Source organism: Naegleria lovaniensis (genome assembly GCF_003324165.1).
Source record: "Naegleria lovaniensis strain ATCC 30569 chromosome Unknown tig029, whole genome shotgun sequence".
NCBI lineage: Eukaryota > Heterolobosea > Eutetramitea > Acrasida > Naegleriidae > Naegleria > Naegleria lovaniensis.
Window position 1 is genome coordinate 165,445 of NW_025407851.1, and position 17,862 is coordinate 183,306.

The 17,862-nt window shown below is 36.0% G+C and overlaps 9 protein-coding genes across 9 annotated transcripts; 3 read left to right on the top strand and 6 right to left on the bottom strand.

Annotated features, from left to right (window-relative positions):
* Positions 1–86: 86 nt before the first annotated feature.
* On the bottom strand, positions 87–923 carry C9374_007393 (uncharacterized protein; the record flags this gene model as incomplete). Its single annotated transcript, XM_044697353.1, has 1 exon — positions 87–923. The coding sequence occupies one exon, from the start codon at positions 921–923 to the stop codon at positions 87–89; it is 837 nt and encodes a 278-aa protein (XP_044546516.1).
* Positions 924–1,513: 590 nt separating this feature from the next.
* On the top strand, positions 1,514–3,388 carry C9374_007394 (uncharacterized protein; the record flags this gene model as incomplete). Its single annotated transcript, XM_044697354.1, has 2 exons — positions 1,514–2,453; positions 2,511–3,388. The coding sequence occupies 2 exons, from the start codon at positions 1,514–1,516 to the stop codon at positions 3,386–3,388; spliced, it is 1,818 nt and encodes a 605-aa protein (XP_044546517.1).
* A 44-nt stretch (positions 3,389–3,432) lies between these two features.
* Positions 3,433–7,735, bottom strand: C9374_007395 (uncharacterized protein; the record flags this gene model as incomplete). The annotated part of the gene is made up of 12 exons (XM_044697355.1): positions 3,433–3,805; positions 3,876–4,499; positions 4,546–4,640; positions 4,692–5,187; positions 5,239–5,242; positions 5,293–5,436; positions 5,488–5,507; positions 5,620–5,754; positions 5,801–5,815; positions 5,867–6,767; positions 6,819–7,569; positions 7,625–7,735. 12 exons carry the CDS (start codon positions 7,733–7,735, stop codon positions 3,433–3,435), a joined length of 3,669 nt encoding a protein of 1,222 aa, XP_044546518.1.
* A 65-nt stretch (positions 7,736–7,800) lies between these two features.
* Positions 7,801–9,968, bottom strand: C9374_007396 (uncharacterized protein; the record flags this gene model as incomplete). The annotated part of the gene is made up of 3 exons (XM_044697356.1): positions 7,801–9,214; positions 9,285–9,336; positions 9,680–9,968. The coding sequence occupies 3 exons, from the start codon at positions 9,966–9,968 to the stop codon at positions 7,801–7,803; spliced, it is 1,755 nt and encodes a 584-aa protein (XP_044546519.1).
* Positions 9,969–10,104: 136 nt separating this feature from the next.
* Positions 10,105–10,539, bottom strand: C9374_007397 (uncharacterized protein; the record flags this gene model as incomplete). Its single annotated transcript, XM_044697357.1, has 1 exon — positions 10,105–10,539. The coding sequence occupies one exon, from the start codon at positions 10,537–10,539 to the stop codon at positions 10,105–10,107; it is 435 nt and encodes a 144-aa protein (XP_044546520.1).
* A 35-nt stretch (positions 10,540–10,574) lies between these two features.
* C9374_007398 (uncharacterized protein) lies at positions 10,575–12,164 on the bottom strand (the record flags this gene model as incomplete). The annotated part of the gene is made up of 1 exon (XM_044697358.1): positions 10,575–12,164. One exon carries the CDS (start codon positions 12,162–12,164, stop codon positions 10,575–10,577), a length of 1,590 nt encoding a protein of 529 aa, XP_044546521.1.
* A 188-nt stretch (positions 12,165–12,352) lies between these two features.
* On the top strand, positions 12,353–13,102 carry C9374_007399 (uncharacterized protein; the record flags this gene model as incomplete). The annotated part of the gene is made up of 1 exon (XM_044697359.1): positions 12,353–13,102. One exon carries the CDS (start codon positions 12,353–12,355, stop codon positions 13,100–13,102), a length of 750 nt encoding a protein of 249 aa, XP_044546522.1.
* Positions 13,103–13,157: 55 nt separating this feature from the next.
* C9374_007400 (uncharacterized protein) lies at positions 13,158–13,610 on the bottom strand (the record flags this gene model as incomplete). Its single annotated transcript, XM_044697362.1, has 1 exon — positions 13,158–13,610. The coding sequence occupies one exon, from the start codon at positions 13,608–13,610 to the stop codon at positions 13,158–13,160; it is 453 nt and encodes a 150-aa protein (XP_044546523.1).
* Positions 13,611–13,710: 100 nt separating this feature from the next.
* Positions 13,711–17,643, top strand: C9374_007401 (uncharacterized protein; the record flags this gene model as incomplete). The annotated part of the gene is made up of 6 exons (XM_044697363.1): positions 13,711–14,284; positions 14,379–16,193; positions 16,280–16,328; positions 16,383–16,409; positions 16,475–17,026; positions 17,091–17,643. The coding sequence occupies 6 exons, from the start codon at positions 13,711–13,713 to the stop codon at positions 17,641–17,643; spliced, it is 3,570 nt and encodes a 1,189-aa protein (XP_044546524.1).
* Between the last annotated feature and the right edge of the window lie 219 nt (positions 17,644–17,862).

Consider the following 17,862-nt stretch of genomic DNA (forward strand, 5'->3'; position numbering starts at 1 on the left):
ATAGATGGTTGTATAAACATGAATAAACACGAGGGATTTGTATTGTCAATTGTGAGTGTTGTAACATAACCCAACATGCATTAGATTCATTTCTTGGTGCTACTCTGAATAGTCCCACTTGTTGTTTCCTTGCTACTACTGTCTCCAGTCGATGATGCAGAGGACGAAGGACAATAAGAAGCAGTGACCTTTTGAATCTTTTGTACTAATCCACTACAGGTAGAGCATGCACTACTCAACTTGTTCTCAATTCCACCTTCACCTCCACAAAGAGTGTGATACCAACCAACCAATAAACTACACATCATAAAGAACACTGTAAAGAACATTCCAGCCCCATATCTAAAGAAGTGATAAAACCATCCAATGAAGGGTGCTTGCTCAATCATGTCAGCCAAACTCCACATTTCTTCAAGGTCAGTGATCAGGAATTTGGAACCATCTCCAGTCATGACAAAATCATACACAAGAATGGTTCTTAATGGATAAGTACCAGTGATCCATCTAAATTGATTCAAATTCATCCATCCGTCAATGAGAACTCTACCCCCTTGTTCATTCTCACTCATTTGAACTGCTATTTGCTCAATCTTAAAATCGAAAAAGATGGCTGCATGAAATCCTTTCAATTGGGTAATGAATGGTTGTTTACCTGTAATGGTTTGCCATGGATCTGTGAAAGTAATATCCTCATGAAATAAGGAATAGGTATGTTCTTCCAAATCCTTTTCCTTCACTTTGGTATCATAGAGAAGATGAGTGAGAGTAGTGAATTGCTTTTCAAGATCCATGGGTTTGAGAGTGGATTTCACTCCCAATCCTTTGCTTTGATCTAAAAGTCTCTTTTTTGAATGCAAATACCGAGACCAATAATGTCGTTGAGGAGTACCGTGTCTTGTTTTTCCAATTGCATGGTTTACCATCTTTGCAAATCAGTGAAAATGATGACCAATGAGTGTGTGGGTGTTTGGGATGTTTTTTCTTCTTGGTTGATGACGAGGAATTAATTGGCCAATAAATTTCCAATCGAGCAAAGAACCAAAAACAGACAATACAATTCAAGGATGAAGCAATAATTACCAAAAACGCTCTCTAATATTATTATTACAATTCCGAAATCAAGAGCAAGGTTCCATCATTGAGAGGTTGAAATCATCATCATTCCGTGAGTATTCCAATTCTTTCAGTATACATCCAAAGAAACTATCAAGAACTCCAAACGTGTTTTAAAATTCCGGAAATTGGCATCAACCATCAGATTAACCAATGCTGAGTGGGTGCATGTTTGAAAATCCACTGTTTCATGATGAAGTAGCTTTTTCTGATGCTCCTTTCACCGAATGATTCATCAGTGCGCGACTGCAACTTGGAAAAGAACAGAAAAAAATACCTCAATCATCAAATCGTCTTTCAATTTGAGTCTATTTTTATTGTAGTGATTTGAACCAAGTCATCACTTTTAATCTGTGTGATTCCGACTGCACAACATCTACGAACATCTCGTGCAAGCAGCATGACAAATGAAAAAAAGCCACCGATAGATGCTTCCTCTTCTGCATCAGCATCAACAGGTCAAACACCGCCAATAACAACTCAACCTAGCAAGGAGCATAAACAAGTGATTGGTGTTGAGAAGGATACGGAATTGATAGAAGAAAAATCTCTACTTTCATCTCATGATATGTTAGAAAAAGAACATGATGATGGAAATATTGAATATAAATGGAAGTTAGTTGGTCTTTCCGAAGACAGATTCAAACACCTTGTTACTCAAATGAAATATAGGCTAAGCGAAGGACAAGGAGAAGCAATTTATGAAATAGGAATTAATGATGATGGTTATCCTTTAGGATTATCGGAAGAAGAATACCGAGAAACATTATCTAACATTGAAAAGATGGCTGCGGAATTGCAAGCCAATGTTTCAATTATTTGTGAAAAGCAAGTCACAAGCGAAAAAGATCAAAAGAGGAGCAAGAAGCCTAGCAATGAAAAGAATGGCTCTTCGGGAGAAGTTCAAGCTAATGAGAAAAGATGGGTTGCAGAAGTGTTAGTCAGAAGATTTGGAGAAGAGGAATATTTGAATGTTAATATTGTTGTTTGTGGAAATGTTGACTCTGGTAAATCTACCTTGATTGGTGTATTGACAAGAGGACAACTCGACAATGGAAGAGGATTGGCTCGTTCCAATGTTTTTATCCACAAGCATGAATTGACGACAGGTAGAACCTCAAGTATTAGCCACCAAATTATGGGATTTGATGCCAAGGGAGACATTGTAAATCACAGCAATCTTGACCATCCAACTTGGAAGGACATTATTGAAAAATCCTCTAAAGTCTGTACCTTTGTAGATTTGGCTGGACATGAAAAGTATTTGAAAACTACAGTCTTTGGAATGACTGCTGGTGCTCCTGATTATGCCGTTGTTTGTGTGGGAGCCAATATGGGAGGTATGTAGAATACGCTCATTTATTTGTCACACTAACCTTGACAAAATTGATTTATAGTAACTAAAATGACCAAAGAACACATCGGCCTGTGCTTGGCATTGAAGATACCAATGTTCTTTTGCGTAACAAAGGTTGATATTTGCCCTGAAAATGTCTTAAAACAAACTGTTGAAACCATTCACAAGATTCTCAAATTACCTGGAGTTAGAAAATTACCATACCATGTCAAGAATGAGGATGATGTTGTGACATGTGCTAAAAATCTTGCCAGTGACAGAATTTCCCCAATTTTCTTTTTGAGCTCTGTGACTGGAGAAAACCTTAATTTATTGCACAAATTTTTGAATTTATTACCCATCAGAAAGGATTGGGAATCTCTCATTGATAAGCCAGCTCAATATATCATTGATCAAACATTCTTTGTTAGTGGTGTAGGAACCGTTGTAAGCGGAATTGTTCAAAGTGGAAGTATTTCTGTCAATGATAAATTGATGCTAGGACCAGATTCTAACGGACTTTTCAGAAGCGTCGTTGTAAAGAGTATTCATTGTAAGAGGGTTAATGTCAAACGTGTGCATGCAGGACAGCATGCAAGCTTTGCTCTCAAGAAAGAAAGACGTTCTGGAATTAGAAAAGGAATGGTGCTCGTTGATGAAGAAGATCCAAAAGCTTCATGGGAATTTGAAGCTGATATTCTCGTATTGTATCATAGTACAACCATTAAGGAAAATTATCAACCTGTGGTTCACTGTAACTGTGTCAGACAAACTGCTAAGATCATCAAAATGGATGTGGAATCTCTTAGAACAGGAGAAAAAGCTAAAGTTAAATTCCGTTTCATGTTCAGACCAGAATATTTGAGAGTTGGTGAACGACTAATTTTTAGAGAAGGAACAACAAAAGGATTGGGTGTCATTTCTCAAGTATTCAAATAATTACAATAATTAAAATCATGTTTACAGATGTGCAAGCTCAGGTGTTAAACAGAGACTTGTTGTGGATCCTCAACGTTCTCCTCCTTGGTAATGTTTAAAGTCTTCTTTTTCTTCTCTTGCTGAGTCTGGTTGATATAATAAGTGAGTGAATCAAATAGAGGTCCTTTGGGAATGCTTCTTCCTTCTTTCGATCTCTTATCGACCAATTTCAATAATTTCATGTGGAAATTGTTTTGTGGGGTTTCCTTGTAGATGGATTCGTGATAGTATTCAGGCTTTAGCCATCCCATTGGATCAAATATGACAGAATAATAATATCTACATTTTGAGTCTGTCACCTTCTCAACCAAGAATGCTGTCTTAATTTCTGCTCTAACATATTTGTCTGTTTCTGGAACTTTTGCATTATTTATGGACCTGTATGTACGTGAAAGAGTGATAAAGTTTGAACACCACCAATATCAACGAAGTGTATATCATTACATACCTTGTCACACACATATAAACGTCCTTCGTAGGATCGTACCTACAACAATACGCATGCACGAGCTCTCTCTTTGTCTGATGCAAATATTTCATCTTGTAAATCTCATGAAATACAGCATGAGCATATTTTGCAACCTTGACAAAATCAATTTTGACAGAAGATATAATTTTCTCAAATCTTGTCGAAAACGAATCCTCATCAATCCAAGCATAAAACAGCTCTTCGTGACTACAATTCATTTCATAAACATATTTCACTTGAACATGTCTTCGGCTGTTACTGAGATGGTTATGAGTTTCCGGAGGGGAGAAATAGGTTGCTCCTCCACTAATTTCAAATATCTTTCTCCATTGATTCATATCATATAAAATTTCACTTCTGTGATTAAACTCCCAATCATTGAATCGGTGATTCTCCTTATTGATAATCTCTGTGCCACATTTTTGGCAGAATAGAAGGAATTCTTTTTCATCTTCCTCGTCTGTTGTACTTGAGTCATTTTCTCCCCTTAGACAAGCTTTGAGCGATTCTGGGTTTTTTCGTTTTTGATCCAAAAACTTTGCAAAGTTGTTTGATTTTAAAAAGTTAGCAAATTCTTCCTTCAAATGCTTCATACACAGAATTCTGAATCATTGGTTAGAAATTAGTTCAATCTTTTCACAAAACTTACGTGAAATTTTCAAACAGATCTGTAGGGCAATTGTCTTCCGTGCATTCTTGGAATTTGAGTTGGAATGGTCCAAAAGCGTTCCGCATAAACTTGAACTAAAGTCCATCAGACTTAAACATGGTACGTGAACATGAATAAATACATACCTTTAAACGCTTGGGAGCTGTTTCAGCAAGATATTCTTTCACCAGCTGTTTCGAAATGCCAAATCGAACAGGAGTGCTAGCATTGTTTGTATATTCCATGGCGTGTTGGTAAAAAACTAACATGTCAAGAAATGCCGACCCAGAGAGATATTCCTTGTAAAGGGATGTGAACGTGGAATCCATAATTAGCTTTTTAAAGTTATAAGAAGTGGGTTCATGGAGATTAACTTTAGAAAACATCTTTTCAAAGGACTGATCCGACCCAACATGGAAGCTTGCAATATCATGATGTTTTTCTTTGAGTAAATAAGTGGTCATTACGACGGAAGGTTTAATCTCAACGCCCTTAATTTCATCAAACTCAAAAATATCATACACTCTCTCATACATTTTACGAGATACTTGGATCCTTCCTGGAAATCCCTTACTCTCCATTGCTTGAGCAATGTTAAGAGTTTCTCCCCAAAGATCATATGCAAATTTTAAATTTCCAATGCTGAATTTTGAGCTTAAGCACGGCTGTGACAGCTGTCATGAGTAAACTTACCATCCTGTTTTCCATTCATTAATGAAGTGCTTTCTCTTCAGTAAATCAACTTACCTGCAATTATTGGTCCAACGTGAAGGCCAATTCTAACGTTTAGGCTCTTGTTATTTTGTTTGTTATATTTTGCAATGACATCTAGCATGTGTAGGGCAAAGAGTATTATTTGTTCAGGGTGGTTGGATTGCCCAGAAATACCGCCTGTATAATGCATTTTACAGAGTCAAAAGCACCAATTTCACCAACACTTACCAATACAGAAATAAGCATCCCTAAAACCGTTTAGAAAAAACATCGTGTTAACTTGTAAAACCTACCAATTGTTCTGCATTTTAAACATTAAGTAAAATGATGGTAAAATTTATCACAGCTACAAATACTTACTTGATTTTTTCTAGACCAAACATTGGAATTAAATGGTCAAAACCATTGATGATAGCGTTGAGTAATTGAACCAACTCGTGAGCGGATAAACCGCTTGACATTTTTGTGAAGCCAACCATGTCAGAGAACAAACAACTATACCATTTGTAGGTCTACAATGTACAGACATGTTGTAACGTACCTAATATCATCAAATCTGATGGTTTCATATTTTCAGTTGTACATGTTTAGAATGAAAGTCACTTACTTTTCGGAAATGCATGACTCTCCTGCCTTCAATCTTGATGCAATACGTTCAGGCAATATGTTGAGCAATAAAGCATCACTTTTTTGTCGTTCCTCTTCTAACAGCAATTTATGCTTCTTTTCTGACGTAATATCTCTTAATAAAACGGTTATTAAATTCTTATTTTCATATGTGTATACGCTAATTGACACTCCAACAGCAAGAGTTGAGCCATTCTTCCTGAGAGCTTCCATCTCTATGTATTCCGACAAACTTTGTTTGGATGAAAAAAAGACTTCTAAAATCATGGAGAGTTTGCTTCTACTCTCTCCTTCCCCAAATATTGCCATCAAATCCAACAACTCTCCAGAATTATATCCTAGCATTTTCAATGCTGTTGAATTAATAATATCAATCATAGTAGATTTTGGTTTCAGTACAATAGCTCCATCGTTACTTCCATCCAAGATTACTTGTACTTTTGAAGCTTTGTGAGAATCTTTTTTACGCTCTGCTAAGCTGTTATAAAGAACAAATTTCTTGATTTCTTCAATTTGAGAAATAGTATCAGTTGGCAAACTATTCAACAGCCTTCTTAGATGATAATTCTCTTCTGCTTGTTGTTCAAGTTGTGAAAAATGAAAAATACTAAGTACAATTATTAATGCAATTCCTGTACAAGATACAGCAACGGAGATGGGAACTCTAAGTCCAATTGTTGATTGTAATATTACATCGCTAATATGATTCATTGATTTGAAAATGTAGCCAGATAGTTCAATTAATTGAGATGTGAGAGGTTGTAGCAAGGTAGTGCTATTACTATAAAACAAAGCGTTTACAGAAAGAGCATAGCTCTCCATGAGAGTATCTAAACCTGGTTCACAATTGGCTGATGTGTTGGTGCATATTCCCTCAAGCGCTGGTGTAATTGCGGTGGAAATGCTTTTTATATTCGTGGGAAAAGACTTACTTCCAAATCTCAAGAGAGTCCATGACTTTTCTAAATTTTGTTGCTCTAACAGAATTTGCTTTCTCAAGGCCATATTTTGAGTTGTTTGGGAAAAGTTGTCAAATGTCCAAGCTAGAATATTAGCTTGTTGATGGCTTGTTGAGGACAACACTTGAGTCACATATTGTGTCTTTTCTACTGCCACATTATTTTCATATGCGGCCTTAAAGGCTTCGTAAAATGAAACAGCCATAGAAAGAATTGTCAAGCTCGCGACAACACAAACTATTATCACCATTTTCCTTGAAAAATTGAAAATACTTCTTGTATGAGAAGTGGATTTTTGGTTTGTTTGCTTTTCAAGAATGTGAAACTGATTACCCACAACATCCTTAGGTATTTTCGCAAAGATTCCAATAATTTTCTTTTTGGTGTTGATAATCAAATTGGTAGTAATGAGATAAATTATGATCAAAGTTGAATAACTACCAATGATTACTGATATTGTAATTACAATAGTATTATTATTGTTATCTTCATACAATAATATTTTTGTTATAGAATTACAAAAATCTTGAAGCGCAGTAGTTATATCTTCACTATTGAGCATCAAGAAATTATATTCATATGTCGACCTTATGTTCTTAAGGGCGTCATTGTTTAACTCAAATAAATTTTGAGACACTATGGCTAAGTTCGACATCAACGATGTGATAGACATGTTTTGGTAAGTAAAATCTGTTGCCATATTAGGTGCACCTAGTGTTGGAATCTATTTGACGATTATTGTGTGTTAACGGGTCAATGTTCCACAAAATTTAACATACCTTCATTGGAAAATTATTTTCAGAAAAGTATTGCATTAAAAATTTGTCCGTGGCAAGAATTCGGAAATCAGAAATTTTGCCTTTCTCAGTAAATTCTTCAATTGTTTTCATCCCTTGTTTAAAGCGAAGAATTGTGTCGTTATTAACTGATGGATATTGCAACAAGTAAATTTCTTTTAGCAACGAAAAGGGACAGGTATTAAATCGCAACTCTGTTTCAAAAACTGCACGTGATTTCCTTCTAAAGTTGTAAAAACGCCAAGTAACAGCACCACCAAAATTAATAGAATGGAAACAAGCTCAGCAGTTAAAAAGTAACAACTTGTCTTTTTTGTGTCCACTTTAGAGTTGATGGCTTCTCGGTATACATTTTCAGTGAATAACAAGGATGTGGAACGTCTTTTTTGCAACTTTAAATCTTGTATTGCTTTTCTAGTTTTCTGTTTTTCTTCGTCATACAAGTCCGTGCTTGATCGTCCAGTGGTCTGTTCCGTAAGAGGTGAAGAAATCTCAAACAAAAACTCTTGCATAAACACGTTTCGTCGTTTCAAGATATTTTGATTCTCTGGATAGTTGGCTAAAAGATGGGAAAATATCATGACAATTGATTTTTCAATCGAATACATGGAATATACGAGGTCGCTTATTTTGTCATAGTCATCCTCATTTGCCACAAAATACTGCCAAAACAGCTTTCGAATTTGAAGCAATTTCTCCTGTAGTAAAGAAGTCTTCTCTAACAAGCTACGCACTTCTGAAGTCGTTTGAAGTCCATAATAGAGCTCAATGTCCTGTATCATGGCTCTGATGACTAATTTTTGAATAAAGTTAGAATGCCTCAATGCATATTTTAACGTTGCCAAGGTTAGTTGAGGATTGTCATGGAAGCGATGAGTATATACTGCACTTGCTATGAGAGCATTGGTGGACATGATCGATTTTCTGCTATTGGCGTATTTCAGCATCTCTTCATCAATTTCATCTGAAAATAAATTGGATTTAAAACACAATCTCAACAAGTTGTCATTGAAGATATGTTTTCCTGAGCCATGACTTTCATCAAACTGTGCACGAGCATGGCGAGCTCTTGTTTTCATGAAGAAATGTATCAATTCTGCAACACCAAATCCAATTCCAAACAACAACAATACAGAACCTAATCCAATTCCTAACAAGAAAGACAACCCTAAATCTAGGGAGTTAGATTTGTTCACTGTTATTGCTACAATTGCCGCTACTGATCCACCCCATTTCGCAAACAAAATCCCAGAATACAGAGAGTTCATTCTTGTAAAAGTGAATGGACGTTCATAAAGTAAAAATGATAGGGGCACAAGGGAGAGAACAACATTCAATATTGGTCTTGCTAAAACACCATCAGGAGGTATGAATTGTGAGATGAATAGGTAGACCTGGTTCACTACTGAAAGTAAGGCAATGAAAAAAAACGAGTCCATGGAAATGATGGTTGGATGTTTGGGAAATGTGCCAGCAGATGAGAACAAGATGAATAATCCAATGACTGATAGCGGAATTTGTACCATGATGAATATAATGGCAATGACCATATAAACAATGTTTGTTTGGCTCCTGATGTGAGACATGATGGAGAAATACCAACGTCATTAACTGGAATGATAATAAAAGTGCTCAAACTTACCAACATTGAGTTAAGGGAAATCTTCTAAGCATGTTGGATTTATCGTCACATGCTAAAAATGTGGTCATCCAATAGGTGAATATCAAATTGAAAATGGCAAACATGCACGCGGAAATTCTCACGAGGTTTGTTGTAATTTTGGCAAAATTATTTCCCCTTTGAAGCGTGCTTAAAGACAAATACAATGCAATGCAGGTGATGATTTGAAAGAAAAAAAGAATGGCACACAGGATCAAGAAGGCTTCGTACGAATACCAATCTGCTGCCAATGTTCTTGGGATTGCTTGGGATGAAACGATTACATCTCCTATATCGTGGAAATTAAATTCTTTTTAAAAAGGTATTGCATGCGATCATTTACACAAAAACATTCGTAGAAAGGAATAACCACTTACCCCTCTCGAAAGGCACGCTCAAGCTCCCATAAATAATGTAGACATGAAACAACCATAACAGCCATTGAGGAATTGGCTTTTTAAAAAGCAATGAAATCAAGGTGGTTGAGTACTGTTCACTCAGTCTACTTGTAAAACCAGTTGATTTGGAAGAGCTTTTTGTTTTTTTTGAATCGGAACTCGTAGATGAGGACCTATCATCTAGTTTGGATTGCAAAGACTCCTTGCTGATGGAGGCATGATACAGTACTGCCGATGAGTCTTGTTGTTGATGGAGAGGTTCACTCATTTTTGAGGGGTGGGATTGCAATTACAGTGTTCTGTTCACGCCTTAATTGGTAGAGCGCTCTTTCCTTAATGAACGGCCAGACCATAGAGATAGGCCAGAAGTGCATGTTTTGATTACATTTCAACATGTCTCAGGCTCAAATCTCAAAATCCTCGTCAGAAAGATTTTCGTAATCCTTGTATTCATCATTCTTTGATTTGCTTGGCTCTACTAAATTTTTCTTAGTGGAGTTGAGTGGAAGCAGCAACTTTGACTGGCTCTTTCCAAATTGAAGAGGTCTCTTGATCTCTCTTTTAGGTTGTTTGTTAATCATGGTATGATTTGGCACATTTTGCGACGACTCAATTTCATCTGCTGAAAATATTATTGTGTCATCTTCTATTGGATCATGTTGGTTAACGGTGCGGATTATTTCTCTAGGTAGCGCTTGAATTTCTCCAATCTTTGTTTGAACGAAGTTAATATATGAGCTAAAATCTTGTCTTAGTTTTTCCAACTCCTTTTCTTTGTTGTCAAATGTGTTCTTAAGAGAAACGGTAGAAGCCTCTTGCTGCTGTAAATTTTTCTTCATGGTGGCGATTTGCTGTCTCAACAATTTGTTCTCATTTAAAAGAGTTTCTTGAGCATTGATTTTTTCTTGCAACTTTTTTTCCAAGTCTGTGGTTTTGAATTTGAGTTTTTCATTGTCTTTTCTTTGGCATCATTCTTCTCTATTTGTAGTTTGCTCTTTTCAAGGGCTCGTTTGTGCTCCTCTATTTCTTCCTCCCTGTCTTTAAGATTGTTTTTCAGTGTTTCTATTTGCTTTTCTAATTGATGTGAGTGTTGTGAAGCTCTTTCCTTTTCTTCTTTCAAAGCCTTCTCTAAGTGCTCTATTTTCTTCATGAACTCTTTTTCTTTTTCTTCCATTTGCTTAAAAACTTCAACATTCAGCTTTTCGATTATTTCTTGGTACAAGTCTGCACCAATAATATGTTCTAAATCTCCGTCCTCTTGGCTTTGAATCGGATTAGCTTCGTCTAATATTTTGTCATCGTTATCCTTCTGGGGAGATGATACAAAGCAAGGGATATTATTATCTTCAGTCTGAAGTGTCATATCGTCAGTTTCCAAATCTAAATCGTTTAGATGGCCATAATCCTCAATTTCTTCGTCACCCATCTCAGAAATCACGTTTTGAAGTTCTTCAGAATCTATCTGTTCCTCTTCGTCTAGATCTTGTTCTTCGTCTGTATCTTCAGTAGTGGTTTCATCTTCTTGGCTATAAAGCAATAATTTTTCCTTTTTTACAGCCGATTCGTTTTCATCGTCTCCTTCATCTTCTCGTTTTCGTTTCATGTTTTTGTTTTCCACATAGTTCATAAACATTTGTTGGTAGCTTGCGAAATAAGATGGAAGATTGTGCTTGACATAAATGAACAACCTTCCATCTAAATCAATAATGTCACCATAGTCAATTATCACTTTATCAACACAAATGACATTCTTTTCTGCTGTCCGAGAATTCTTATAATACTGGCCATTCACGACAACCATAGCCTCTTTTTCCAGCAGTAAAACTGTACTATTACCATCATGCGTTAGAGTGCAGTGTTCAGGAAAAATCGGCCATTTCCTGTTGACAGCTCTTTTGATTTGTATATTAGTTGTTACTGGATTTGATCCAAATTTAAGGGCCGTCAAAGTATCCCTGGATCCCATTGGATCTATCCATAACGTCATGCTATCTGGTCTCACGCTCTGTTTAACATTTGAATAAACAATAATATGTCCAATAGGTTCTGCAGGAGAAATAATTAATTTTGCAATATCTCTTTGCTTCCTTTTCCTCAGAGCAGAATTTGGAGATTCCTTTTCTTCTTCATCTGCTACACTGGATGAGAATGACACTCTTTTTAGAGGTTTCGTTGTTTCCAATTCATCATGCTTTTGGTTTTCGGAATTGACAGAGCCGTCTTTTGAACACTCAGAGTTTCGTACGTTCGTATTTACAAGCGAAGAGGCCGAAGGTTTGAAAACATAATCGTGTTCATCACTGGTTGAATTAGTCTTACCTCTGCTTTGAGAAGCGGATGTTTGGTTTTCTCCATTGTTATCGTGATGATTATTATTTGTGGTAATGTGCCTTCGTGATGAAGAGGCAGTCTTCGATTGCTCTTGAGTGGCGACTTTCGAAAGGCTTGATCGTGTTCGAACCATTTTTTTTGAATTCCTCTGACTGCTCGCACTCTTCATCCCAGCGTTTGATAATCTCATCATCACGATTCGCCGTTTAACAAGATTTTATATATATATATACCAAAAACCATTTACTAGTGGTCATGGATTATTTTATAGTTGTCCCTTTCATCAAAAGATTTTTTTGATTAGAAATACCAAGATAAAAAATGTGTCAACACACACTGTCCGCATCCGATATGATGCCACAAGCTCACTCGGGTGCTCCAAGTTTATTTTCTAACGTGATGATGCCTTCACAAATTATTGTGATGAATATGGGTGATAACAACAACATGACGCATCATATGAACATGTATTTTTCATCGGAATCATTTCAGACTTTTGTGAAATATGTCTTGTTTGAAAATTGGAATGTTGATACAGACTGGAAATTTGCTCTATCTGTTATTGGAATTTTTTTAATTGCATTACTGAATCAATTTATTTTCTTCTTGCTTCATATTCAAGCTCCAAAGAAGAGAAAGATACTCTATATTTGTGTTTCATATATTGCCAAACCAATTGGGTTCTTTTTGGAAATGTCCATCGGTTACTTATTAATGTTAGTCGCAATGACCTATAATTTTGGTCTTTTTATGGCTATAATATTGGGAAATTTCATCGGGTACATTCTCTTTAACACAATTTGCACACAAATGTTAGAAGGTTATTATCATCAAGGAGAAAATTCGGAGTCTGAGAAACATGCCTGTTGCAAAAAAAGAGAATATGAAAAGATCATTGATACAGAAGTGAAGAAATACAGTACTACTGGTGTTGTTAACTTTTTTGATGATGAGGAAGTACGGACTGAAAGCATGGCAATCAACAGAGGAAATAATGACAACAATGAAATTTTCCATCAATACATTGAAGGAACTAGCTCTTCAGTTAGAAGTTACCATGACGATTATTAATTTTCGGGAATGTCTATCTTCAATCTTTCTATTCTATAAACCTTTCAAAGATTATCTATTTCATATTATTTTGATTATTTTCTCCAATATTACTAATAGTAGTGATGTTGAGACTCGTGTCTACGTGATGATGAATCGTGTTCAATTTTAAATTATCAAACAAAATCTTGTATCGGATTAGCCAAACCAAGTTAGCCATTTGTTTTGTGATGAATGGGCTCACTCTATCTTTCAAGGTGACAGTAAATAGATTGGCTACATAGGCAACTACTCGATACGTGAGTGAAGATTGTGTGGAAAGAAGAATTGAATTCGAAGGATGGTTACTGGATGATGAATTTGACATTAAATCACTCAACAACATGTTTGAAAAATAAATTTCGGCATTAAACAACGAATAATGAGCAGGGAAGGTTTCCCGAACAGCACCGATGAAGCTAAAGTCTTTCCTAATTGGTATGATGGTATTGTTATTGGCTGGCAAAAGGGATCTTGTTGTTGAAGCCATTTTTGTTTGTTCTTCCAAAAGTAAGAACTCAACCCGAACAAAAAGAACATTGTAATAATCCAAAACTCTTCTTTTTTCTGGATGTACAACACCAGAAAAAATGATTACACAAGAAATACCCAGCAGCCAAAAGCGAAAGCGTGGGCACGATAATGACCCTTCAAACAATCATCCATCGGATGTAGCTACATCTGCTGACGTTGAACTGGCTCCATATTTACGAGATCGAGATCAAGTTGAGAAATTTAGAATAGACTCTCTTCTCCGATTGCAGCAAGAGAAAGAAAGAAATGAATTGAAAATGAAAGAACTAGAAATATTGGAAAAGTTCAATCATTTGGATATCATGGATGAAGGTGAAGATTCCACAATTGTATCTTCCAAAAATTTAAATCATCGTCAGCCAGTCGTAAAGGAAATATTGATAGATAATTCATCCAGCAAGGAGGCATCTCTTGAAAACGACTCACAAGAAAACTCTTCACCCCTCCTCAAGTTCAAAGTTGGTGGCAAAATGTTCATTACCTCACTTCAAACGATCAATAAGAGAGAAACCATGTTGAAGACCATGTTGAATTCTGATTTCAAAATTGATAAAGATGAGAATGGCTGTGTTTTGTTGGAAGACAGAAATCCGGACTATTTTCCAATTATATTGGAGCATATACGAACTGGTAAGTGAAATGATTGTGTTTGAATGTTGTTTTATATTTTCAATGGTGTGAATCATTCTTTGGCGAATGATAACCAACTCGAATGTTTGTGAAGGTTCTACTACATATGTCGGCTTGTGGGAGAATGTTTCTGAAGATTCTGTTCAACATTTAAAGAATTTGCTTGAAGAATCTGACTATTTTGGCACTCAAAAGTTAAGCGCACGAGTTCATACTCTCATCAAGCAATATGAAGATGAGCTTCATGAGATTCATGAAAGACAAGCCGAGATTAAACTCCATAAGGAGCAAGAAAAACAGTTTGAAATGCAGCACCAGGAAGCACAACATTACAGCAACACGGTCGCAAAAACACTTTCGGATACCCAAGAAGAAAAGGATGAACAATGGATGAACAAATTTGCGAGCTTGACTCTAAATGAAAAGCAAGTGATAGAGTCTTATGTTCAGGAACATGAGAACCGTTTAATGAAAGAGAAGGAGGCATTGAAAGAACGAGAATCCAAATTGAAGCTCAAATCAAGTGTCACGTTCAACGTTCGTGGTGTAAAGTTTTCGTTAAGTGTTGACAAACTGTTGATTCATACAGGATCTATTTTCTACGACGTTCTTAAAGAACTTAAACCAAGTATGAAGGATGAAATATTTATTGACCGAGATTCTGAAATATTTGGACATATTTTCGAATTTTTGCAAACAGGCTCCGCTATGAACATTCCAAAGGATTACTCCAAAAGAAAATTGATCTATAAGGAAGCAAAAGAATTTAATTTAAAAGCATTGCTTGAGCATTTAAACCCATTGAGATTTCCTATTGAGGACATTGGAGAAACGAATATTAGAATCAAACAAGAAGAAGATTTTATTAGAAATTTGTTTGCTACAGCTCGAGAAAATGTTGTATTGAATGATCCATATTTACATTTAGTTGGAGTGTTCGACTTGAAGAATGGAAACAAAACAAATAGCACCAGAAGTGATATTTTCAAAAAAGGCTTAAATCCTCCGCCATCAATTCCGTTGATATTCAACTTTGAAGATCCGGTCGAAGCTTCTGAATTGGTCAATGATTTCTCACAGTTGAAGTGTCCACCACAACCAACAATATGTGACTCTAGAGAAGTGTTTATTGAACAATTTAATGCATTCAGTTTTGGATTGTTCAGAGATATGAATTGGAACAATGTTTTCTGTGCAGGTGGTGGAGTATTGGCATGCTTACTGCAAGCTGACATCTCTGATGAAAATGACAATCATGAAAGTGATGATGATGATGACGTTGCCCCACAAGACGCTCATTCAAAGTCATACTGGGATTTCGATGATGGAGAACAGATTTCTCCTCTTGGTGACGAGTCTCCTGGCTCATTGTCAGATGACGAATATTTTACTGCTTCAGACGACGAAAACAATTTTAACCACAGAACATGCTCAAGTAATGAGGAAAAAGTTAGAAAAATGAAGAAGACAGGAAAACGCTCGAAACCAGAAAATCCAAAACTTTCAAGACAACAGAAGCTTATCGAATATTATCGTACCTCTGATTTATGGAAGGACAGTGACATTGATCTTTTCCTGTATGGACTCACAGAACAGCAAGCAGAGGAGAAGATTGTTTATTTGTACAATGCATTCAAAAAGAATTTGGCACGCTTACCAAAATGGGTTTTGGATGAAGATAGCGATGATGAAGAGGAGAATAAGTCTACATCCAACAAATACACAGACATCATGCTCATGAGAACAGAACATGCCATTACGTTCAAATTTAGTGGTTTGATTCGCCCCGTTCAAATTATATTAAGAATTTACAAAAGTCCTTCAGAGGTGTTGTGTGGTTTTGACATTCCATGCTGTTGTTGTGGATTCGATGGCACACAAGTTTATTGCTTGCCAAGAGCTATCCAAGGTATGTAGTGAGTTCAATGATGACCTATGTTTATCTCCATTTACACAATAATGATGCATGTTTTATTATGGATTAATTATTTTCAGCTATCAACACAAGGTGTAACATTGTTGATCCTGACAGGCAATCGACTACGTAAGTTTATGAATGCTGAATTACCAAATTGTTATTTACTTTTTCACATCGCAGTTATGAAGTTCGTCTTGTGAAGTATAGGTATGTATTGTCTATCATTGATCTCCATTACAATGAAGCATGTTTCAATTGAAATACTTATACAGCTTGCGAGGGTTCAGAATTGGTGTACCAGGATATGATGCAAAGAGAGTATGTCGTGAACTTACAAATCCATCTCTCTATTACCCTAGAAGATATTCTCGCCGCTATCGCAGCCGTTCAAGATTTTCAAACATTAACCACGTTTCTGGTCTCGCACGTATTCTGTTAATGAAGCATGTTTATATCAATTTCAAACAGCATCGAGGTGGTGATGGAAGTATGCTAAGTGTTGCTGGTAAACAAACACTAAAAGAAACCGAGAATTCTCTTAGTAGTGTTTATCGACCATCCAAAGACCATGACTATTTTCAAGTTGATCTTCCTCAGAGAGTTTATGATCACACCCCAGTAACAGTGGTTTTCAGCAGATTGCAGGCTAAAATCAAATATTTGAAGGATAAGTTAAACAAGAAACCATTCTTTGAATGCTCATTGAATGATGTGCAAGAAATAATTGCTCCTAAAAACCCACAAAGCCACTTGTCACCATTTATAGAATGGATAACACTTGAGCCAGGAAGACAACATGTTGGTTCTTTCTACCCTCATCAAAGGTATGTTTTATGAGCGCCATTAATCGTTTTGAAATCATTTTATGAACAACAAAATTATGAATAGAAACTTTTTTGCAGACGCTTATAGTAACATTGAAGTTGAAACTAAACGCAAGTTCAAATACCAATGGTCGTACTTAAAAGGAAGACATCGCTACTACGCCTCTCACATTAAATTTAATTCAGAAATATCTAAGGAAATTGAAAAGCACTATAGGATTTATAAAAAGAACGTAGACGAAAAGCAGCAGCGCAATTATTCAAAATTAAGCAGGGAGACAAAGAAGGAGAAAAAAACAACCAAAAAGAGTAGCAAAGAAGAAAAGAAATATGAATTCCATCTTTACACCATCCCCAATTCAAAGTTACAAATTAACTTTCGTAGCATGGACATCACTGAAATTGAACAAGAAGGCAAGAAAGCAAATAACCAGAAATCATATTTTCGCTATTCATCTTCTTTCGAAGTATTGAGAACCAGGTCAACCCTGAAATATTTCAAGAGAAAGGATACTCCTATCTCAAGTGATGTAACTGATTGTGAGCATGGTGAATTATTCACACCTGCAGAGGAGGATTCAGAATCTGAAGAGGAAAAAAAACCATCAAGATTTTGATCTGCTAAAATGTACACGATGTTAAAAAAAAATCCCATCAATAAGCATGTCGAAAAATTAAGATTAAAAGTCAAGTCAGTCGCCTATCCCTGACATGAGTGAATCCTTCCATCACACAACGCATCACAACACTCCACAACATCAATAATAACACAATGGAACAAAATCAACACATGAGGAGGATTCAGACTCAGAAGAGGAAATTTTAAATGGCATTCA